The 25,566-nt window shown below is 39.3% G+C and overlaps 1 protein-coding gene across 8 annotated transcripts in view; it reads left to right on the top strand.

Annotated features, from left to right (window-relative positions):
- AK4 (adenylate kinase 4) overlaps positions 1 to 7,512 on the top strand; it is a 72,117-nt gene extending 64,605 nt beyond the window's left edge. For 7 of the 8 annotated variants that reach the window (XM_032427074.1, XM_032427113.1, XM_032427092.1 and 4 more), the window contains 2 exons: positions 108 to 226; positions 1,782 to 3,136. In XM_032427074.1, the coding sequence (XP_032282965.1) occupies positions 108 to 226; positions 1,782 to 1,896 (234 nt within the window). In that variant the 3' untranslated portion in view covers positions 1,897 to 3,136. Of the gene's footprint in view, positions 1 to 107; positions 227 to 1,781 lie in introns of all 8 variants that reach the window. The other variant, XM_032427066.1, reaches the window with a different exon arrangement.
- The last annotated feature ends 18,054 nt before the right edge of the window (positions 7,513 to 25,566 follow it).

Raw genomic sequence — 25,566 nt, 5'->3', positions numbered from 1 at the left:
TTCGGTGGGAGACCAAGGTGAATACATGGATTTTGCACAGGAAAGTTTCTCGTCTTTGGAATGGCCCAGGTGTTGGCCATATTAACTGGTTTCTCTGGTATTTGTAGGGGATTGATGACATCACGGGTGAACCGTTAGTCCAGCAGGAGGATGATAAACCTGAAGCCGTGGCTGCCAGGCTAAGACAGTACAAGGATGTGGCAAAGCCAGTCATTGAATTATACAAGTGAGTGTGCTTTACCATTTTCATGGCAGATGGTCAGTTAGAACCATGTGGCGCCCAGTGGGAAGGACACCAGGCTGAGGTGGGATTGTGTTTCTTTAAGCTAGACAAACCCTAAAGGCCCAGTACCTCCCTGGGAGTCGGGTGAAATGCTGGGGTTGTACGTGGGAGATAGAGTCCAGTTCTTTTATGCTGAAATTTTTGTAATACAAGGGCCAAAACCTGATCTTCTCTCTCTGGTTGTAAAAGTATGTCTAGGATTATTTTCATCTTTCTTTTCAAGGAGCTGAAATATGGTTTGCATTTTGACACTCCCACATGTAAATATCTCTTTGGATAGAAGATTAGAAGGGACCTTTCACCTAGATATGTCTAGAGGGAATTTAACCAAAAAAAGTGAAAACTATAAGCTACAGATGGCTGCGGGGGCCAGGCAACTGTTGGAAATGAGTGTCAAACCTGGTGGGGGATGTGTTCCTCTGGGCAGTTGAGTGACAGCTTCTGTGCTGCTCCAGCCAGTTATTTCCACGGGGGCACTCAGGCCCAGAGTGGCCAGTGATCCCTGTTTTTTAAGAGAAGCAGAAATCTGGCTGTCTGTGAGTCAGGGGGAAAAAATCCCAATTTTTATATTGGCAACAAATAACGTTCTTTTTTTTTTTTTTTAAGATTTTATTTATTTAATTGACAGCGAGAGAGGGAACACAAGCAGGGGGAGTGGAAGAGGGAGAAGCAGGCTTCCCACTGAGCAGGGAGCCCGATGTGGGGCTTGATCCCAGGACCCTGGGCAGACGCTTAACGACTGAGCCACCCAGGTGCCCCAACACATAACATTCTTAACAGCATGCACACTGAACAAAACCCATTTGCAGACTGCATTCAGGACAGCTGTCTAACAACCACTGCTGGAATCCATTTCTGACCTTTTAGCACCCAAACAATTTAGCAGCCCTTTAGATCAGAAGTTCCTGATCATGTCATTATGATATATCCTGTGTTTCATGATCTGTTGTAAGTAATAAGGGTTTTACGGTACCAAAGTTTGTCAATGATTTATTTTTTGAAAGTGTATACTGAGGTAGATTTGAGATTGTCCGTATAATGTTATTCTTCGATATGTTTTATTTTTTTATTTTTTAGCTTTTTAAAGATTTTATATATTTATTTGAGAGAGAGCGAGAGCGAGAGAGAGAGAGAGAGAGAGCACAAGCACCGGGGGAGAGCAGAGGGAGAGGAAGCAGGCTCCTCGTTGAGTAGGGAGCCCAGCGCGGGGCTCGATCCCAGGACTCCTGGATCATGACCTGAGCCGAAGGCAGAAGCTTAACCAACTGAGCCACCCAGGCGCCCCTCTTTGATATGTTTTAAACAGGAGAAGAAGAGGTGGCATCGTGACAAGCATGCCGGTCTTATTTAGGTACACGCAGTGTGGGTGTCGGCACTTAGCAGTGTGTGTGGTAGACCACGAGATCGTGCTTGTTTTATACCCAGGATCTTCCCTCGCCCTAATAGCATGTTAAAAGGAAGCCTAAAATGCCTTCATGTGTTGGATTTTGTTTTTCAGGAGCCGAGGAGTGCTTCACCAATTTTCTGGGACGGAGACTAACAAAATCTGGCCCTATGTTTACACGCTTTTCTCGAACAAGATCACGCCTATTCAGTCCAAAGAAGCATACTGAGCCTGCCCAGTGGAAGAACCAGGAAAATGTCGTTCATTCAGTTGTATGTGTAGTATTTTGGTGCCGTGTCCCAAGTTAGAAGCTAGTGGGGATAGCTTGCAGCATCTTTTCTAGTTTAAATGGTGAACTGAAATGAAAACGAATGAGTAGAAAGCATTCCTCAAGAGGCTCCTCTCTGCCTTTCACGAGAAGGGTCACCTACACATGTCTAAGATGCCTCTGCACGTCTCAAGCCCTTCACAAGAAAACAAGTACAGGCTGGACTTCGAACGGCGTCTAACCCAAACTCTAGCTGATTTCTGACCGTCACGTTGTTGCCATAGTAGCATTTTCACGCGTGACAGTGTTGGCCTCTGGTTCCCTCCGTCCCCTGAAGGCTGTTGAATCAGAGCATCAGGAGGCCTTGTCCCAAGTTCTCTGGTATGTGCCCTTCCTGGTGACCATGCGATTGAAGCCAGTTGCTCTTTGTGGTTGCTTCCCTCGCTGTGAGTGACTGTCCACAATTTATTTTTTCTGTTAGGAGTGATACCTTTTCTGCATCCATGGTCCGTAGAATCTCTCCTTTGCAGACATCCTGGAATGAACGGATTTGGCTTCCACTATTTTTATTAGACTGTACTTTTTTTACATCTGTTTTCTCCCTCCCTAGGCTATGAAGTAATACAGATAGTTACTGCTTTGATCCCTCTCAGATCCCTTTCTAAGAACTGAGAGCAAGGGGAGGCTGTCAAATCGCTTCCTGCAGCAGGAACTGGGCTCTGCAGAGGGTCTTCTTACGCTGCTGGGCTGACTCTTCATGGGTTGATACTGCCCTTTTCTTTTATTGTGAAAAAGTCCTCAAAGTCTTAGGGAGTCTTCAAAAAAATGGGAGATACTTACCTACATAAATGTTAAAGGATCATATCTTGTGTATAGAAGTCATAAGACCATATGAAATTACTGCACTAAAAGAATAGTTTAGCTTTTTGTTCAAGACAAAAAAAATGTATTTTGAAATGCTGCTAAATATTGATGCTGACAGTGTTTTTCTCCTGTGAGTGACCCAAGCATATTATAAATAGTTGGTAGAGGGAATGGAGCCTGTGGGTTGAGGAAAATGTTGCATCAGCTGTGCCCAGAACTGAGTATGACAGCTTTATGATTATGGGAAAACAAATTCTTAAAACTTTTTTTCTATTCCAAAGATGCTTTCTGTGGGGTGGCCATTAAGTCTAGAAATATAGATAATACAATTTTGTCATTCTTTGTAATGTACAATAAACCATTTATTAAAGATTTGCCCGGTTTCCAGACTTGGTGGCCACCTAATGTAATTTTTGCTCTTCTCTGAGAAGGACAATGAAATTTATTCCTGTTGCCTTAAAAAGAAATACCCTCTTCATGCATCGTGGTTGTCCCTAAAGAAGGTCCTTTGCTATTCCTGGAAGTGACTTCTGTCTAGCTCTTCATACTGGAGAAGAAAAAAAAAAAGCCTATTTCAGCACGCCACTTGTGTTGCAGCATGTTATTTATTTTCTGAAGATGTCCCAGCAAATCTCTAGTCAGTTCCCTGGCACATGTGTTCTGTATGGTAATGATTGCATCTTCCTTACAAATACTGCCCTACTCTTGCCAGTTCCTCTCCCTCTATTCCTTCACGTGAGTATTCTTTGACTATCTTAGTGGAAACATAGACTGGTCTCCTCCTCATTCTCTAAATCACCTCACTGTGTTACTTTTTAGGTTTATGCAGTGGAAATGCCCAGTTCAGGTCTGTGACACATCAGTGCATGATCCAGACTTCTGAGTGCTTTAGAAGATCCATGTGTGAATGCCAGTTGGTGGGATTGGGGTGAAAAGACGTGTGGGTAAGGCTCAGGTATCGGGGGGAACCAGGTGTAGAGAAAACAAGTCTGAAATGAGGAAAACTGCACAATGTAGACTAGTACTGCCATGGAGACCATTTCCACAAACTAGGAAAAGTAGAGAGTTAAGGTTATTATGTGGATAATTCAAGAAAGAAAAGTGTGTGCCCTTCTAGAAGCAGACACATCTTAGCTCTTCCTTTATTCCCTTTTTGTTTAACAGACTCCCTTTGGAGTTTTCGAGAGAGATGTGGGAAATGGGAAATGGCTGGTCCCTGATGCCATGCTCCAGTCCTCCATCCTTCCCTCCTCTCTTCCAGAAAAATAGACAGTTCTAGTCAGCATTGGAGCCCCTCAGTGTGTCAGTGGCATTTGCTGTTTCTGAGGCAGCCCAGCAATTGGGGGTCCTGTGCTTGGTGAGACCAAAAAAAGACAAACACCTTTTCCATGGTCTTTTAAAGATGATACTTATTTCATGCTTAGTGGCCTAAAAAGTCTATTTCTCATTTTCTTAAACAAGCTCTCTAATTTTTCTTCCAATAACTTTAACTTTTTTTAACTAAAAAATTAAAATCCTCTTGCAAATATTTTGACAAAAGCAAAGGGGACATCTTTCCTTGGTTTTCCTTCCACTGCCACACGTATGGTTCCTTCAGAGTTACGCGAAGAAAGTAGTCTGGGTGTTTCTCAAATTCCTACCTGTCCTCATATCCTGTGATTCGAGTCAGTTGTGAATTCATTTTGCTTTCCATTATCTGAACAGGCTTCCCACTTAACTTAGAACTTGGAAACATTGCCATGTTTAATATCCTCTTAACACCAAGGCAGACATAAAATAAGTACCATTTATTGAAGGCCTTTTGGGTGCTAGGTGCAGTTTTAGGACATTTGCAAACATTTAATCTTTCAAGCATCCTTTGAGATAGGCCTGAAGAAGGCAAGGGTCAGAGATGTGAAGCGTCTTGCCTGGGCTCTTGCTGCCGATGACTAGTGCAGCTAGGACTCACACACACGCTTCCCCGACTCTGAAGCGTGAGTTGGCTCCTGGATGTTTACTGTACCCTATCCCAACAAACCCGGGGTGCTGAGCCTGCTTGATTTTGCTAGTGGCCTCACATCAAAAGTAGCAAAAAAAAAAAAAGTAGCAAAAGTGACATTCAGCTCTGTATGGGACTGTTCCTTTTTTTTCCATTTGCTGAAGCAAAGGGAGCTGCTAGAGGAAGGTCTGAGCCCTTGATCTTTTATAACTACTCATTTATAAAATGAATGGCTGTTGAAATAGGCTGGGCTTGGGTCCAAGCTAGTCTGTGGAGGAGTCAGGTTCATGTTCCTCACCTACCCTTTTGGTGTCCATGGTGTTGTACCCCGGAAGGGACGTTTACCGTTGAGCCACCCCCAGCTGTCGTGCTCTCTCTAGACCTGGGCTGCTGAGAGCTCTCCAGATGCTACTCACTTTCCCTGATACCAGAACAAATCACTCCCTCACTCACACCCCCAAGTAAGGCCCTTATAATAAACTGTTCCTGCCTGAAGTGCTGGCAGGTGAACAGAGGTGATTGAGCCGCTAACACAGGGCAACCCTTGATTTTTGTACCATCTTCCCTGTATCACATGACCCATCAACCTGATGCTGAATGCCAAATGCACACCTTTGCCAAATGCACACCTTTGCTCTGCTTGGCGTGCACGATTCTGGCGATAACCAGGGGCGACTGGCTTCCTGCCTTCCCTAGGGGCCCTCCCTGCCCCCCTCCAGCGGCCACGCTCGCATGAGCTCCAGCTTTACCCAGGCTCTGCCCCTCTCTTTGGTAGGGAAGGAAAAAGGTAAGAGCCATGGGTGAGGGGGATTCTTGGAAGGAGGGACTGCTGTGGCTTGTCCCACCACGTAAAATGTTGAGACAGGATAGTTGTAGATGGAAGGGTGCCTGTGCACGATCATAAATAGGACTTTTAGAACATTCAGTTCACTGTCAACTGATTTCAGTATTTGACTTTAGCTGTTTAGCTGAAGAAACAGCTTATCAGCCTCTGCTGGAGGTCTGGCTTAAATCATAAAGACTGCAAATTTCCAAATGTGTGAAGACATAGACATTCTTAGTAGTTACTGTTGATTAGTACTTCATGCTAAGCACATTATATGCATTGTCTAATTAAATCCTCAACAATTACCCTACAAAACAGATATTTCAGTTATCCTGCCTCTTTGTGTAAAAACTGAGGTCATCCTGTTTACTTAGACTTGTGTTTTCATGTACCTGTAGGGGTGAATCAGGAAATTCAGAGGGGCCTTTTGTGTACCTTTTTCTCCTTTGAGCTCCCCATTCTAATTAATGGGTAAAACAGTGTTATTTGTACCTGGAATCTTTGCTTTTGGCGCTCTGGTGCTGAGGCAAGAAATGAGCACTCAGTGGGTCCTGGTGGTAGTTGCACACTGTACATGCACAGGGCATACATCTCATCCGCACTCTGCTGGGTTGCAGGATCTCGGGAGACATTCGTATCTACCTGATGCATTTCATTTATTACCTTTTATTTAAAGGTATCTTTTCTTGCTGCGGTGAATTTTGCCAGAGACGCAATTCGTGAGGCCAGGTCGTGTTCTTAGTCTGAATTGCTTTCTTTTCAATTCCCCTGCATTTTTAGTAACTCCCTTGTTTTACTTAGTGTCTCAAAAGAAGAACCTAGCAATGGAGACTTTTTTTTAAATGGGAGTGTGGTCTGGTCATAAGTTATCCCTTTCCACCTATAACTGATCCAGTCTGGTTTCTAGATGAAAAGTGTGCAAGACCCAGATGTGGGGAAACCATGAGGCCATATTTCAACTATGAAGAAAAATCTGCTTCCTGCATCTGTTGAGACATACTATAATCATAATTGTTCATACATGCCATACCTGTCTTTTAACAAATTGCACAAGTCTTGCCAAAATAAATGCCATTATCTGTGTGCTTCAGGGAATCCCCCCCAATTTGATCAGTGTGTGTGTCTTATGTGGGTCTGTGTGTTGGGGAGGGAGAGATGGTAAACGCCTCCAAAAGGATGAGAACCCTTGGATGGGATGGGTATGCATTCCTTCCTGGTAATAATTAGACTATTCCAGGAAACAGCGTCATTCTGTGGAAATAAAGGTTTCCTGTTTAAAACTTTGCCAAGGAGCAGCGCACCTTGAGATTCTCCTGGGGGTTGGCGTGTGTCTAATTCCATTTCATAAAACCTTTCTTCGTTTTGAAGCTTTGGCTGTAAAGTCAGAAATGTACTAAATAAAAACTGTTTTGTATTTAATTTAGAGAAGAGTAAAGGGGAGAAAAAAAACCTCAGTGTTTATGTAAGCTTCAAGGTGTTAGGGCTTAGAGGGCTTTTCTAGTTTTATGAGAATTTGTACTACTGATTTTTATATATTCCTGTTTTTGAGATGAACAGATCTCGGGAAATTGTTGCATTACAATGGCATTTCACTGTGACTCCTCTCAAGCTCAAATCTGTTCTCTAAGCCAATGACAACTTGTCACTTAGGTTTACTGTCCTGTGAAAAGTCAGCTCCAGTTTCCCAGAAGTTGTGTGTTTACGATGAGTCATTGCTTCTCCTCAGTGCGAAAGTTGTCAGCCCTCTTGATTTGGGTGTATGTGCTTAATTCAAAGTATCTAGACCTGTAGTCTAATCTGTACATGCTCTCCTAACTGTTAATTGTGTTATTGACTATTTTGATTATCTTGCTTGAAGATTGATTCCTACTTTTTAATTTGGTAGAAATAAAGGTTTTTTTTCTGCTTATAACTAGTGAATTAATTTAACATTTGTGTAGCTTTTTACACTTGAGAGTATACGTCTTCATAGATCTTCTCGTTTATGCCATTCTGCAACCACTTCATTATCAACAGTGTTATCTCCAATTTGCAGATGAAGAGAATAGAGAACACAGTGTTGCCTGGATGAGGTGACAGTTGGTGGCAGAGCAAGATCATGAACATAAGCATTCTGATCCCCAGTCTCAATTTCTTTTCTGCAACACCATGTTGCCTCACTTTGTATACACTCAAGCACCTTATTTGTCTAGCACTTTATTCTTTACATATTTTCATAAACATTCTTTAGTTTTGTTCTTGAAACAACAGAGCGATGTGAGTCGATTCTCCCTCTATTTTTGCAGATCGGGAGACCAGATCAGAGTGAGTCCAAGGTCATAGTGTCCAGGGCCACTCTGCAGAAACAGAAAAGTCCACAGGCCTGGCTAGTGGAAGCTGGAGTCATGGAGGAAATAGAGCTTCTGCAGAAGCCTCCCTACAAGGGCGGGGGTGGGGGGGGTGTGTGGAGGATGCCCTGGCTTCTCCCAACCTCACATTCTCCTGTCTCCTGCAGAGGCTTCCCATCGGCTGGGTTCAAAAGCCACCTGGCATAGGAGCCTGAGGAATGTGTTCCACAGGCTTCCATGCCCCTGGAAGGCAAACTGGATATGATGGCAATGTGGTAGATTGTATTAAAGTTAAAGCTATTCACCCTTGAGGAGAATTTTACATTTCTGCCCCATTGGCCTTATGCTTGGGCATACTGATTTGCTTTAGCCAGTGAAATGTGAGCAAAGATGAAGTGTGCTGCTTCTGAGCAGAAGCCTTAGGAGCCAGAGCATGGTCACCAATCTTTCCCTCTCCAGTGAGACTGTCAGTCTCCTAGGGCTCTTCTTCCAGCTGGGATCCTAAAATGGATGTGGAGCAGAATTAATCCATGATGGATTAGTAGTGTGCATGAAAAAGAAACCTTTGTTTTTATCATCCACCGGGATTTGGGTGGAGTTTGGTACAATAGCATAATTTAGTTCAAGCTGACTGATAGAAAATGGGCCTAAGACAAGTATATCATGTCATCTAGTTATACCTTTGATTCTCTTATCAAGCACTATTAGGCTCTGGGGATGCAAAGATGAGTAAGACCCAGTTTTTGCCCTTGACTTCCTCAGTCACCTGGAGGAAATGGAAATATATTTAGATAACTACACATGACTTAGAATTAATCACTGGATTATAATTGAAAGAATACAGAGGTAGTGACTTTCTTGGCTGGCCAACTAGACCAAGTAAGAGCTAATATTTGAGCTGAATGATGCAGGAAAGAGGGAACCCAAGCTGAGGGAATGGTATGTGGGCAGAAGTATGAGCACCTATGCCAAGTGGAGGCCAGAAAGGTATGAGGCAGCACTGGGGAGATAAAGATAAGATTGAGTTGTATTGGGAAGTTGTACTGACCTGGTCTTAACTTTGTTTGCTGTAGACCATAGACTACGCCATAAAGTGACTCATCACATTTGCATGATAAAATTGTACTACAGGTCTGAACTAAGATATGGTAGAGCTCAACAAAAAGGGAAGCTGGATTATAACAGGAGTAAAGAAGAATTAAATGTCTCCAGGGGAGGGGTTGGGGATAACAATGAAATGGGGGTGAGTATAAGGCTGTGGGGAGTGGCAGATGCTGTGAAGACTGCCGTGCACTGCTTTTTCTCAAAGGTGAGTTGCTGCTGCTCAGCTCTGACCAGTTGTCACCACCTGTGCTTGCTGACCCAGTGCTGCCCATCATTCAGTTTAAGAGAAGCCAGAAATCAATGTTTTCATGTGAAATGTTTTAAATGTTTACAGTTTAAATTAAAAAAAAAAAAATTCCACAGGCCAAACAGTGTATTAAGTCAATTTGGGACTTCTGGCTTAGAGACACATAGGAGGTTAGGAATGATGATCTTAGTGGCTGGATAGATGTCTATGAAGTAAGGAGGTATGTAAAGGCAAGAATATGAAGGTGAGGATTTTCTACCTACACAATAAAATTGTGTAGTTTTCTAGAATTCTGCTTTGTCAGGACACCACCTATTCCAATGAATCACTTGAGTTTTTTCTACCCCTAGAGTTCCCCTGAGTGTGATTCCTTTCAGCCAGTGAATATTTAAACATCCAGTAATTAAATGTGTGTGTATGTGTGTATATATAATATATGTATGTGTAATAGAATTATATATATGTGTACATATATGCATATGTAATATAAGGTGCTAAAATTTATTGAGGGTTTGCTCTGTGGTGCCAGGCAATAGGTCAAGCATTGTATACCAGCTACAAGTAGTGAAGCTGAGGTTCAGAGAAATGAAGTTATTTGCTCAAGACCACTCACCCAGTAAGTGGTAGAATGAAGACTTCAACTCCACGTCACTTAGGATTATTCAGCTCTTCTTCCTCATTCTGACTCTCACTGCCCAAAGACACCAAGGGACCACATTAAGGGCTCTGCAACCAAGGCACCTTTGGCTTTGGGCAGGAATTCCAGGAGTCGGTGTGGAGAGCCCTGCCACGTGGAGGTGACTAGGACTTGAGCTGTGTTGGGTCTCCAGTGGCCAGCTTTTTTCCTAGCCAGAATCCTATGGATTCTTTAACAAGCCTAGAAGGCCTCCCATGGAAAGATTAGATCTCATAGTCCATCAGGAGCTGACACTTTGCATTCCCCCATTTCAGAGCCATGTACCCTGAGAAAAGAAAAAGGTTTCCTGACAAGGAAAAATCAGTGATACAAAAATGAATAGCTCATCTCTAAGTCAGGACAGATCAGCGACTCTTGTCACAGGAATAACCCACATACACTGACCACTCTAGATCCACTATGTCATATACATCAACCATCCTGGGTGCACTTACCATATCAGATTACTCTGGACATGTTGGCCACCAGACATATCAGCTATCCTGGACACTGATCATATGCACCCACCACATTATGGAAACCTCTTATCAGTGTGACAGGGTCAGAGAGAAGGGGGTGCAGGCTAAAATTGCTTAGAGACTTGAATGAACCATCTTGGGTGTGTTATCTGTATAAAAACTTTTGCTGCATTTCTCCCATCTGAAGCAAAAAACAACAACAACAAAAAAACAAAAAACCAGCCCAATAATCTAATGCTCATATGAAAATCTCACCTAAAAATTTATAAATGTTGGCATTTATCAATTGAGGTTAGATAGCTAAACTCGTTGAAGATAAATGGCATATGTCTAAACCTTAATCTTTCTACACATCTTACAAAAACCACAGAGACCAAGAACAGCAAATAAAATCACAATTAACTCACCACACAACACAATTATATCCACCACATAGCCAGGAAATAGAAGACTGCAAAGTCCTATTTCATTTGAGTGGGAAAATACGTATCTGAAATCAGTAGCACCAGCTGTGTAGCCCATGTGGAAGTGGAGAAGTAGGCAGGAAATATTTGGGAAAAGTACTGAGAGGGCACAGCTTCTGGGAGACAACAAAGGAACTTGAAAGGAGGTGGCACTTCTTAGAGATCTGGTGATGAAGAGGGAAGAATAAAGAAGTTGGTGGAAATTAAGGGTTCTACAGAAATAAGAGTTTCATGAGAGCTCCTCCCCCAGCCCCAAAAAGATGCTCTTCATTTAAGAAATTGCATTTCACTGTACCAACTGGAGAGGGCACTCTTGAACTAAGAAAACTGGTAAGCCACTCAACTACAGATGGGGTTCATCTGTAGAAACACCTGATCCAGGAAAATCCAAAGTCTTAAAAATGAAGAGGAAAAGGCAGACACACGAAGTTACTTTCAAAAGGAATAAATTAAAATAAAAATTCTTCAGCGGATAAAAATACTCAAGACCCAAACTTGAGGCAGAAGAAACTGTACCACAACTCTCCAATATGAGTCAAATATGGTCAGACAATAACAGATGTGAAAAAACACCACGAATCAGAAATTCACAAACGCAGAAGAAAAGTGGACACAAAACAAAAATTTGTGAAATAATAATTGCCTGAACAAAAAGTGAAGGAAGAGACAATGATCCCCCAAATTAAGACTAAACTACAAGGTACACAAAGAAGAAAAGATTCAACAAGCATACGAAGGAGACATAGGAACATGAAAATTTCCAAGAGAATTAAAATAAGAAAAAGTGAAAAGTTAAGAAAATAATAGTTATAGAAGACAAAGAAGATCTAACACACCTATAATTGAATTATCTAAGAAAAAAACAAAACAATAAATGAAAACCAATGTTTAAAGCTATAATCTAATAAAAACTTACCAAAAGGTAAATAAAGAAACCCTGAATCTACATATTAAAAAGGTACACTGTGGAACTGCGAGAACTGACTCAGTATAGTGAACTTTAAGACATTCTACTGTATCTAGGAAAATACCTCTCGGCCTCTGGGTAAAAAGACCAAGTGATTCAAATACAAAGCAAAACAACAATGGAACCACATTGTCAAGGAAAGAAAGTGTGAACTAAGGATATTATATCCAGCCAAGCTGACTTTCAATTATCAAGCAAATGTGGCAAAAAATGTTTACAGTTGCTGACTCTGGGTGAAAGGGACCAAGGGTAGTATTAACTTTTCTGTAGATAGAAACTTTTCTAAATACTAAGTTGGGGGAAATATCTCAAGTTTAAACAAGTATTGACTATTTATTGATCTCTTAATTCCTTTCCCCAGCTTCTGGCAACCACTTAAATACATTCTATCCATGGATTTGCCAATTCTGGACATTTCATACAAATGGAATCATATAAGTGGCCTTTTGTGATTGGCTTTTTCACTTAGTATAATGTTTTCAAGGTTCATCCATTTTGTAGCATAGATCAATACTTCATTCCTTTTTGTAGCTGAGTAATATTCTATTGTGTGGATATACAACATTTTGTTTATTCATTCACCAACTGATGAATACTTGTGTTTTTTTCCACTTCTTGGCCATTATGAATAATGCTGCTATGAACATTTGTGTACAAGTTTTTGTGGGCACATATGTTCTTAATTCCCTTGAGTGTATAGCTAAGAGTCAACTTACTGGGTCATATGGTAACCTTATGTTTAACTTTTTGAAGAACAGCCAAACTATTTTCCAAAGTGGTTGCACTACTTTACATTCCCACCAGCAATGAATGTGAGTTCCAGTTTTTTCACATCCTTGTCAACACTTGCTACTGTGTCCTTTTGATTATAGCCATCCTTGTGGATGTGAAGTACTATCCCATTATGATTTTGACATATTTTCCTAGTGATGTCAAGCATCTTTTCATGTTCATTATTGGCCATTTGTATATCTTTTTTGGAGAAACCTCTATTTAAATCCTTTGTCCATTTTAAAATTGGGTTATCTTTTTATTGTTGTGTTTTAAGCATTCTTTATACTGTATACTAGACTCTTCAGATCTAAGATTTGCAATATTTTCTCCCATTATGTGGGTGTTTCACTTTTGTGATAGTGTCCTTTGAAATACAAAAGATTTTAATTTTTTTTTTTTTTTAAGATTTTATTTATTTGCGAGAGCGAGAATGAGAGACAGAGAGCATGGGAGGGGGGAGGGTCAGAGGGAGAAGCAGACTCCCTGCTGAGCACGGAGCCCGATGTGGGACTCGATCCCGGGACTCCAGGATCATGATCCGAGCCGAAGGCAGTCGCTTAACCAACTGAGCCACCCAGGCGCCCAGATTTTAATTTTTTTAAAAGATTTTATTTATTAGAGAGGGTATGAGCAGGGAGAGGGGCAGAGGGAGAAGGGAAGCAGACTTCCTGCTGAGCAGGGAGCCCAGCACAGGGTTCGATCCCAGGACCCTGAGATCATTACCTGAGCTGATGTCAGACGCTTAACTGACTGATCCATCCAGGTACCCCAAATTTTTTTGATTTTGATGAAGTCCAATTTACCTACTTTTGCTTTTGTATTTTTTGTGTCATTTAAGAAACCATTACTTAATCCATAGTCACAAAGTTTTACATCTATATTGTCTTATAAGAATTCTATAGTTCTTACATTTAAGTCTTTAATCTGAGTTAATTTTTGTATATGGTGTGAGGCAGGAGGTCCAATAATTCTTTTGAATGATATACAGATGTCCCAGCACCATTAATTGGAATGACTATTCTTTCTCCATTGAATTGTCTTCATTATTTGGTTGAAAATCAACTGGCCATACATATATGGTTTTATTTCTAGATTCTTAATTCTATCCCATTGATCTATACATCTATCCTTATGCTAGTACTACACAGTCTTGATTACTATAGCTTTGTCGTACCTTTTGAAATAGAAAATGTGAGTTCTTCAAATTTGTTCTCTTTCAAGAATGTTTTCACTCTCTGGGTTCCTTGCATTTCCATATGTATTTTATATTTTATTTATTTTTATTTTATTTTATTTTTAAAGATTTATTTGAGAGTGAGAGAGAGAGAATGGGGGGGAGGGGCAGAGGGGGAGGAAGAGAGGGAATCTCAAGCAGGCTTCATGCCCAGCATGAAGCCTGGCCTAGGGCTCTATCCCAGGACTCTGAGATCATGACCTGAGCCAAAATCAAGAGTCGGACGCTCAACCGACTGAGCCACCCAGGCACCCCTCCATATGTATTTTAGAATCAGCTTGTCCTTATCAATTTCTGCAAAAAAGACAGGTGGGATTTTGATAGGGGTTGTGGTTTGATGTGTAGATACATTTGGGGAATATTGCCATCTTAACAATATATAGTCTTCCAATTCATGAACATGTGATGTGTTTTTATTTAATTCTTCTTCAGTTTCTTTCAGTGATATTTTGTGATTTTTAAGAAAGATTATTTATTTATTTATTTTGAGAGAGAAGCGAGAGAGAGAGCATGAGTGAGGGGAGGGGTAGAGGGAAAGAGAGAATCTCAAGCAGACTCCCCGCTGAGTGTGGAGCCTGATGCAGGGCTTCATCTCGTGACCCTGAGATCATGACCTGAGCTGAAATCAAGAGTGGGATGCTCAACTGACCAAGACACCCAGGCACCCTGATATTTTGTGATTTTTACTGTATAAGTCTTGTACACTTTTTAAAATTTTTATTCCTCAGTATTTTGTTCTTTTGATGCAATTGTAAATGGAATTGTTTCCTTAATATTTTCAGATTGTTCATTGCTAGTGTATAGATATACAATTGATTTTTGTATATTGATTTTGTATCCTGACATCTTGCTGAAATTCTTATTTAACTCTAATATTCTTTCTCATTCTCAAATTGTCCCAAATTTGGCAAGTAGGATGTCTTCAAGTTGTCTTCGTTTCTTTTTGATATGGCTCCATCAATGTTTGAAAACTTACTTGATTTTTGACATCAGATCTCAGAGACATCTTGAAATTTCCCTTCTAAGACCTGGTATTAGCCATTTCTCCGCAGAGCTCTAGTTTCTTTTAGTGGGGTATGATATTTAGAAACCACAAAGATCTTGGTACCAAGTGTGCTCATTGTTATTCTAGTGACATTAGACAGGATTAAGAAATATATATATTTTTTTTTCTGCTTTTTATTTTTTATTATTTTTTATATTGAAGTATAATTAACATACAGTGTTATATTAGTGTAGGTGTACAATATAATGATTTAACAGTTCTGTACATTACTCAGTGCTCATTATAATAAGTGTACTCTTAATCCCCTTTACTACTTCACCCATGCCTCCAACCACCTCCCCCCTCTGGCAACCACCAGTTTGTTCTCTGTATTTAAGAGTCTGGGTTTTTTGTCTCTTTTTTCTTTGTTCATTTGTTTGTTTCTTAAGTTCCACATATGAGTGAAATCATATGGTATCTGTCTCTCTCCATCTGACTTATTTCACTTAGCATTATACCCTCTAGGAAATGGCAAGATCTATTCTTTTTTATGGCTGAGTAATATTCCTGTGTGTGTGTGTGTGTGTGTGTGTGTGTTTGTGTATGTGTGTGTGTTTATCAATAATCTATTGATGGACACTTGGGTTTCTTCCATATATTGGCTATTGTAAATAATGCTGCAATAAACATAGGGGTGCACATATCTTTTCAAATTAATGTTTTTGTTTTCCTCAGGTAAATATCCAGTAGTAGAATTACCGGATCATATGGTAATTCCATTTTTAATTTTTTGAGGAACCTCCATTTCCACAGTGGCTGCATCAATTTGCATTCCCACCAACAGTGCTCGAGGATTCCTTTTTCTCCACATCCTCTCTAACACTTGTTATTTGTTGTGTTTTTGATTTTAGCCATTCTGAGAGATGTGAGGTAATATCTCTTTGTGGTTTTGATTTGCATTTCCCTGATGATGAGTGATATTGAGCATCTTTTCATGTGTATGAAAACTGTTTTCTTTAGAAAAATGTCTATTCAGGACCTCTGCCTATTTTTAATTGGATTATTTGGGGGTTTTTGTTGTTAATTTGTGTAAGTTCTTTATATATTTTGGATATTAACCCCTCATTAGATATATCATTTGCAAATATCTTCTCCCATTCAGTCTTTTTGTTTTGTTGATAGGTTTCTTCATTATTCAAAAGCTTTTTATTTTGGTGTAGTCCCAAGAGTTTGATTTCGCTTTTGTTTCCCTTGCCTCAGGAGACCTATCTAGAAAAATGTTTCTTTCTTTTTTTTTTTAGATTTTTTATTTATTTGACAGAGAGAGAGAGGGCACAAGCAGGGGGAGTGGCAGAGGGAGAGGGAGAAGCAGGCTCCCTACAGGGAGCCTGATGAGGGGCTCGATCCCAGGACCCTGAAATTGTGACCTGAGCCAAAGGCAGATGCTTAACCAACTGAGCCACCCAGGCAACCTAGAAAAATGTTTCTATGGAAAAAAAAAAAAAAGAAAGAAAAATGTTTCTATGGCCAATGAAAAGAAATTACTGCCTATGTTTTCTTCTAGGAGTTTTATGGTTTCAGGTCTCACTTTTAGGTCTTCAATCCATTATGAGTTTATTTATTGTTTATGGTATTAAAAAGTCATCCAGTTTCATTCTTTTGCAAAAACTACTAAGATCTTAGCACCAGGTGTGCTCATTGTTATTGCGGTGACATGTTAAGAAACATATATATGGGGGCGCCTGGGTGGCTCAGTCATTAAGCGTCTGCCTTCTGCTCAGGTCATGATCCCAGGGTCCTGGAATCAAGCCCCGCATTGGGCTCCCTGCACAGCGGGAAGCCTGCTTCTCTCTCTCCCACTCTCCCTGCTTGTGTTCCCTCTCTCGCTGTGTCTCTCTCTGTCAAATAAATAAATAAAATCTTAAAAAAAAAAAAAAAGGAAACATATATATGTTTAAATTGTTTTAACATATTTAACACTTATTATATTTTATATTTATGTATATAACATTTAACATATATTAAAATATGTTTAAATTAATATAAATTTAATATATATTAAATATACATTTAAGTTAAAAGTTCGTACCGCTAGTTCTAATTCAAACTTAAGCATTACAAAATTTTTCCATACTCTCTCTTATTTTATATCTTTCTTCTTACACTGAAAATCTGGGCTTTTATTAATAACATATTTACTTATTTGCTTTATCCAGGTGCTACTCCTAGTGTCATGTAAATCAACTCATTGTGTTCTTCAGAAGCTAGGATGTTTTTCTTTTTAAAAAATTGCCAGTTAAATAGTCTGCTTGGTGATCTAGTTGATTTACATTCTAGTGCTAGCTCCTTATCTTCTTGACCATGGGTAGCAGTTGGCTGACTGGCAGCTGGCTATTGATTTTTATATGCCAGTTTATTCTACTATGTTAAGGAATTCTTTTATTATTTCTTTGTTATAACATTGATTCTCATGGGCCGTATGCATATAATATCTGCACATAGTTTTACTCATCTTCCACTTCTTAATTCTAATTGTTTTCTCTTGCCTGACTGAATCGGCTAATATTTTCAACACACTGTTAAATAGCAGTGGAGACAATGGCACCCTTACCTGTTCCTGACCTTAGAAGGAATGCCGCTCCTGTTTCTCCACTAAATAGAAATTCTTAAATTTCCTGTTTCAGAAGTTGGGTATGTGTTTTCCATTGATTTTTTTCCTAAGAAGTTTTAATTACACGACTATATTATATTCTGTTGATTTCTGTTTTTATCTTTATTATTTGCTTCTTTGTGCTTTCTTTTGAGTCAGCTTAGCTTTTTCTAGCCTTTTGAGTTGAGAATTTAATTAATTTATATTCATTGTATCATTTTTATGTGAATTTAAGGCTATGAATTTTCATGTGATTATTATATATCACAAATTCCCAACTGTAACATTTTTATTTATTAATAGCCTTAGAAATTCTTCAGTTTCATTTTGTGTAGTTCTATACAAAAACTGTTTCATAGTTTTTCTTTTAAATTTCTATGTGAGAGGGCTTTTGATTCTTAAAATTTTGATATTTCTAGCATTATTCCATTGTGGTAAAAGTTTTTTTGTATTATTTCTACTTTTTGGAACTTTTGAACTTTTTTGTCAAGTTTTGTGACTTTCCATGAATACTTGAAAAGAAGGTGTTTTCTGTTATTGCACATCTGCATTTAAGTTATGGACAACTATAAAAGAGTTTAATTATATTTATTAAGTATTATGTCTGAGAAAAATGAGACCGTTAATCAGGATTACATTGTAATATAGTAACGTAAGATTATCTAATAACTTTTTAGATCTACTAGAAATCAAGTTTGGTTGATTACTTTTGTCTGTTAGAAGTCTGTACTTCTCAAACTCCTAAGATGGGATGTGCCAGTTAGCTAAAACTGGAAAAAGGAAGAAAATTTCATATTTTACAATTATCCTAAAGTATTCTTTTTTATGCTCTGCTGTTTATTCCTTGGTTATATATTTTTCAGAGTCAAAAAGAGAGTTCAAAGAGGTATGTGAGGTTTTGTTTTTGCTTTTGTTTTTACATTTTCAAAGATTATAGAAATGATATGTGCTTAGTAAGAAAAAATGGGGTGGGGTATAAATTAATAATAGTCCCCTTGCCCAGGTATAGCCATTGTTGATAGTTTGGTTAATGTCATTCCAATTTCTTTTCACCTGTGTATACATTTTCCTTACATATAGTTATAATAACAATTATTATGGATTTATAGCCCTTTTTCTTGTTGGCATTATAGGGAAAGAATTTCCAAATATTAACATATTCTCTTCCTAAATACTGTTTTTAGTAGCTTCACATGTGGACATATCTATTCTTCTATAATTGGATTTTTAACTTTTTTGCTAAATGAAAATCTGTTCTAATTTATGAACAATACAAATTGATATATAACATTCACATAGTACAGAAAAATAGAAAATAGTGCCCTTAATTCTTTCACCTAGAGGGTGAACTCTACCAATATCTTGGTTCCCAGTTTTCTGGGTATCTCCCTACTTATCATAAATGCAATCATAGTGAGCTAGTCTATAACCTTATTTTTTTTTAAACTCAGCAATGCTGTTAACAATGACAACGACAACAAAAACCCTCCAATCTTATTTTACGCCAAAAAATGACCTTGTGTAAGATGACATTTTTTTTTGTTTCAAATTTCCAAACATACGTATTGGTAGAGAGAGAGAGAATGGTTCAATGCATCCCATGTAACTACCATCCATCTTCAACACTCATTAACTCTTGGGCAATCTTGTTTCATTTATATCCTCACCCATTTCCCCACTCTCAGATTATCTGTGGTAATTCATTGAATTCCAGGCTCAGTGATGACTCAGAACTTCATGAAGTAGTGCACATTTTTCAAGGCCCTTTGCAATCTGGTCCTGACTAACTTTCCAGTTGCATCTCTTGCCATATCCCAATTAGCCCTATACTCAAGCTATTTCAAACTAAGATATGGCCACATCATTCTTCAAACATGCCTTGCTCTTTTGGGCCTCTGTGTCTTTGTATATGCTATTCCATTCTCCCGAAATGTTTTTTCTTCTCTTCTCTGTGTGTCAAACTTTTCTTTACCTTTCATGGTCCAGCTCACATCACCTTGTCCATGCAGACTTCTCTAAACTCCTCCTGTGAATATTCCTGTACCACTTTGTACTACTTCTACTTTTGCCCTTATCACACCACACATTCTGAGCAAACACTCAAGCAGGGTGGGGGCCAGCCTGCCACAGGGCCTGATATGAGGGAAAAACTTAGTAAACAGAGTCCACTGGAAATTTTGAAAAATATGCTTTAAGTTGATCTAATCATTTAAATCTATAATAGCATTAAGAGAAAATATAAAAGATTTAGTTTTATAATACTGAAGTGTAAAGCCATTTATAATTAACATTTATAAAATAAAAGATCAAGAGCCTTGACTATAATAAAGACTTAATTTTTATGTACAGGAAAATAAAGAACTAAAAGAAGGGATGCCTGGGTGGCACAGTCACTTAAGCATCTGACTCTTGGTTTTGGCTCAGGTTGTCATCTCAGAGCCGTGAGATCAAGCCCCATGTTGGGCTCCACACTCAGCTTGGAGTCTGCTTGGGATTTTCTCTCCTTCTCCCTCTGCCCCTCCTGCTCATGTGCTCTCTCCCTCTCTCTCTCTCTCTCTAAAATAAATAAATCTTAAAGAATTAAAAGAAAAGTGACTAATGTGGAGGAAAATTTTACAGTATATATAATAGAGAGAATATTGGTATCCTAATGTATAAAGAGCTCCTATAAATCAGTAAGAGAGAAACTCAATAGAAAAACGGGTGAAAGATATGAACAGATAATACACAAAAAAAACACAAATGGTAAATAAACATATTAAAGTTGTTTAAACCTCTCACTTAGAGAAATAAGGAGAACAATGTAAACCATTTTTAACTATCAAACTCTCAAAATTAAAAATACTAATAAGATTCAGGATTGTGAGGTTATAATGTAAAGGTAAACTTATATGCTGTCACAAGATATATAAACTGATAGAGTCATTTTGCAGGGCAAATTGGCACGATGTATCAAAATTAAAAATTCATATTCCTTTGACTCTATTATCTCATTTCAAGGAATCTATCCTATAGAAATACGTATGTGCACAAAATCATATATGAAGGATATCCACTGAAGTCTTGATTGGAAGAACAAAAACTGAAAACAACCTACATATCTTACAGTAAGGATATGGTTAATAAATAATAAACCATAATCTATACCTTACGGATTATTAGGCATTGGAAAAATTTTCAGATATATTGTTAATAAAAAATATGAACAATATGTAAATTACAATGTCATGTATGTAAAAAAATACTGTGTGTGCATGTCGTGGATAGTAGGTTCATAACTCAGGTGTATAAGAAATAGAACTTCTCGGGGTACCTGGGTGGCTCAGCCCGTGAAGTGTCTGCCTTTGGCTCAGGTCATGATCCTGGGGTCCTGGGATTGAGCCCCTTGCCAGGTTCCCAGGCTCTTCCTGGGATCAAGCCCTTCGTCAGGCTCATTACTCAGTGGGGAGCCTGCTTCTCCCTCTCCCTCTGCCCTTCCTCCCCTCCCCAACTCATGCTCTCTCTCTCCCAAATAAATAAAATCTTTAAAAAGAGAGAGAGAGAGATAGAACTTTTTTAATTCTATAATTCAGTCTAATTTCTGTTTTGAATCCCCACCTTATCAACTTTGTAGATACACTCTCAGTGAATTTGAAGTTTCTCATTCCTTTTCTGCAGATCTGCATCTGAGTTCCAAGGATACACTCAAAGGGACAGCAGTCAGTCCATATCTGGTACTTGAGGTCATTTGTCAGCACAGGCATCTGATGAGATATTCATCTTCCTGTCTGATGCTTGGTCATCCAGTTCACACAGGTGTTCCTGTCCTGTCAGCCCCAGAGATTCTCCCTTCTACTTCACCCTGCCCATGGGCACAGAAATCATTCTTCAGGCCCAGGACTCATTTTGCTGTTTTTGCTCCCTACCAGGGCACTGGAGCGTCCGAGAAACTGTCTATAGGCAACTTCTCAGGATACTGCCTCAGAGACAGGTCATTGAGCCCTTCATTTCACGAGCCTCTAATATCTATAGTCACCATTTTCTTTCAGTCTCCCAGGGGAGTAATACCCAAGGTGGGAGAGTGACTCGTGGGCCATTCCTCTGTCCTCAAATCTACTTTTCTTACTATGTTTTTCCAAAGGCTTTGTATATACTGGGATTCATCCTCATTCCAAGGGTTCTAGACTTTTGAAAAGCAAAGCCAGGGAAAGACCCTCACAACTCATATATTTGTTTTTTGTCTTCCTTCTCTCACCATGGCAGTGAGCACAAAAGAGCCAAGGTGTTTGAATTGGAGTGTTATGGCAAGGAAGGAATTTGGTTAATATTTCTAGACATTTTCTTGTGATATTTTTTACTTGTATTTATTCATATGTGGAAATACAGAAGAAAGGTCTGGGAAGGTATATGTTGAATAGTTAACAGTGGCTGCCTCTGGGGAAGGCTGTGGAATGTGGGGAGCTTCAACCCTACCATGTGCCTGGAAGGAGACAGAGCTTGACATTTGTGAACCCCATTAATGACTCTGCACAACTCCAAACTAGAGGTTTGGAAAAAGTGACATGTACAAGACAGACTTCTCCTGGGGCGCCTGGGTGGCTCAGTTGGTTAAGCATCCAACTCTTGATTTCAGCTCAGGTCTTGGTCTCGGGGTCATGAGTTTAAGCTGAGTGTTGGGCTCCACTCGGGTATAGAGCCTACTTAAAAAAAAAAAAAAAAGAGCCAACAGAGACTCTTCCTTTACTTCCTTGCTTGCTGATTCTTTATAAAGAGAGTAGGTGTCACTTCTCTTTCATCTCCTCCAGACCAGGGCTGTGATTAATGAGTGATAGATTCATCAAATGAGTTTCTGATCTCTATATATTTAATTTTCAATTGGATTCTTCAGTGGGCCCTAAACCCTATTTTATCTCTATTGTTTCAAACTCCTCCTGTATTGAATTTTGTTTTGTCACCAAAGCTGTCAGAGAGTAGTGAAGTACACTGATACATTCTCAAAGACACCATGCTTGACTGTCTTTTGGGTCCAGTCTAAACAGGCAGACCTAACATGAAGGAAGGGGAAAAGCAAAGAGTCCAGATCCAATAGAACATGTAGTTCCAGAATGAGACTCTTGGCAAAAATCGGTGGAAGGGGAAGCAGATTCATGTATGTGGAGCAAGGTCACACTTTTTTCATCATACACAGGCCTCTCTTCTTGACCTTGGATACTTCAGTGACTTAGGTGGAAGTAAAATCGTATTTACATTTACAGCTGGGAGAGGTCACTGTCTGGATAAAAGAATCAAGATTTCAAAAGACCTTGAGTCTAGATCAAAACAGTAAAATGCAATTTAATGGAAATGAATGCCAAGTCGCACATTTAAGTTTAAAAAAATTCATTTGCAGAAGTATAGAATGGGAGGAACTTGGCTCGATCACAATTTTTATAAAAAAAATGTGAGATTTTAGATGACTCTACACTAGACTCTACCCTAGCCTAATGTTAAAAAATCTCCCACTCCCCCAAAAACAACCGAAATAATCTTAGCTCCTATAATAGAAATGTGGTATTGTGTTCAGATTAATGGAGGTCAGCATATCATTGTACTCAGCATTGGAAATATTTCTAGATATTAGTGAAAAATATGAATATGTAGATTATAATGCCATTTATGTTAAAAATGTGCATGTGTGTAGTAGATATGAACTTAGTCTTACATTTACATTTCAAAATTTAGTTGCAGAAGTAAAACCTTCGTAAGTGTTTTTTTGTGTTTTTTTTTTTTAAGATTTTATCTATCTATTTGACAGAGAGATAGCGAGAGTAGGAACACAAGCAGGGGGAGTGGGAGAGGGAGAAGCAGGCTTCCCACCAAGCAGGGATCCCAGAACCCTGGGATCATGACCTGAGCAGAAGGCAGATGCTTAACGACTGAGCCATCCAGGTGCCCCCATAAGTGTTTTTTTAATGCACTTTTAAAATATTAAAAAAAAATTTTAATGAATCCCTTTTCATGGCCATGTATCTTTGTAGACATTGAATATGCAGTATTTGGGCAGTATCTGAAATACTTGGGAAAATTCTGGGCTCTGCTTTTTATAAAGATGTTGTGAAAGAAGAAAATATTCAGAGAGTGAAAAAGGCATAGAAGGAGAAGGAGGGTGTGAAGGTGAAGGGCTGGGTGTGGGGAGGGGACAAGAGTGCAGATTCTTCAGATATCAAAGAGCTGTGATGAGCAGCCCAACGCAGAACTAAGGCATGTGACTAAATGCTATAAATGAAGAGAAATCTAAACAAGGAAGGCCTATAACAGTTACAAGTATCCCATTATGGATAGGGCTGAGTTCCCACTGTGTTCCCTGCCAACTGGGATGATGATGATGATAATGTGAACAATAATGGTTACTATTTGTTATTTACTAAGTGTTTTTCACACATGATCTCATTTAATCTTCACAACAGTGCCATGAGGCTCAGAGAGGTTAAGTAAATTGCCTGAGGTTTTAGTGCCCACCACACAAACCCACAAAAGAAGGGATAGCCCAGTATGTTTATATTTCAAACACTTTTTGCTCTCATCATTAAAATTTCTTAGCAAAATAATAGTTCAGCTTATGTGAATATCCAGCATAGAGTTTAACAATAGTAAATGTTCAGTGTACATTAGCTGAATGAGAAAGAATCATCATAAATGGGCATGAAACATAATGTAATAGGAATAGGTACTGGGGAAAAAAAAAAAAAAAAGAATAGACTTCAGAATAAAATACACACAGTGTCTGCCATGGTTAGAGATCTTGAGATGAGCCTGATGGGCACGAAGCATGTTTCTGGAGTAGTGCTATCCAAATAGAACTTTCTGCAATGATAGAAACATTCTGTAACTCTGCTGTCCAATATAGTAGCCACTAGCCACATGTGGCTATTGAGCACTTGAAATATGGCTAGTTCAACAGAGGAACTGATTTTTAAGTTATTTAATTTTATTAATTAAATTTAAATAGTCACATATATCTAGTGATACTGTATTGGACAATGTAGCTCGAGAAGCTTTGATTTCCCTTGCATCTCTGCCCATGACTGCAAGAAAGGCTCAAGCCTTGTAAACTGGAGGGCACACAAGGATAACAATTGTGCTGACAGATGCAGTCTGTTTACCCTGGGCTCACCTGGGTGGTGTATCAGACTGGTTGAGGGATCAGAGGCAGCATCTGTAAAACTTACTTCTCAGGGCAGCAGGAACTTTGATCCCATTAGTAGGATGCCCAGGTACCCCCAAGCAGATCGGCCAGAGGGCAACTCCTTAGGGAAGAAGTCATGGCTAGAAGGCTGTGTGAGCTTCTAACGGGACAGGACTGCCTCCCCAGTCACTCAGTTGTGAGCTTCTAATGGGACAGGACTGCCTCCTCAGTCACTCAGTTGACTCCCAAAGTTCACGGTCACCAAATTCATGTGGAAAAAACAAAGACCAGGAAGGCTTATGGAATTTCAGGATATTTTATTGACTCCTTAGTGCATGCCATACCTTCCCCCCAACCCGGACCATAAAAGGAGTCCCAAATCCATATCTTTCCTACTTCTGTATTTCTCACCAAGCTTTAGCCATTCCAGGTCTTCTCTGTTCCTGCCTAGAATGCACCAAGTCCCAGTAGCCACTGTGATTAAGAGTACAAACTCTAGCCAGACTGCTGGAGTTCAGAGCCTTCCTTTGCCACTCATTAGCAAGGAATTAACATTTCTGTGGCCCAGTTTCTTCCTTTGTAAAGTGAAAATAATAATAGTACTTAACTCATAAGGTTGCTAGAAGGATTAAATGCACGAATACGCAGTGTTTATCTCACTACCTGACACATAATAAATATGATGAAGTGTTAGTTATTACTAGTCATAACTGTCATCTTCCTATGTTAGTGTTTGTTTCCGATACCTTAAATATTTTTCCCCTGGACGACTGGTCATTCTGCAAGTTTCAAAGTTAATGTCGTTTTCTTAGGGAGACTTTCCCTCTTGGTGAGTTTTAATTATCACTCCCCCCACCCCCAATTATACGTTCTAGCAGTGCTAGAATGCTGGGCTTTTCTTTCCCAGCACAT

Source organism: Phoca vitulina, unplaced genomic scaffold, assembly GCF_004348235.1.
Source record: "Phoca vitulina isolate PV1807 unplaced genomic scaffold, GSC_HSeal_1.0 scaffold2, whole genome shotgun sequence".
Classification (NCBI taxonomy): domain Eukaryota; kingdom Metazoa; phylum Chordata; class Mammalia; order Carnivora; family Phocidae; genus Phoca; species Phoca vitulina.
This window is presented reverse-complemented; position numbering and strand designations above follow the sequence as displayed.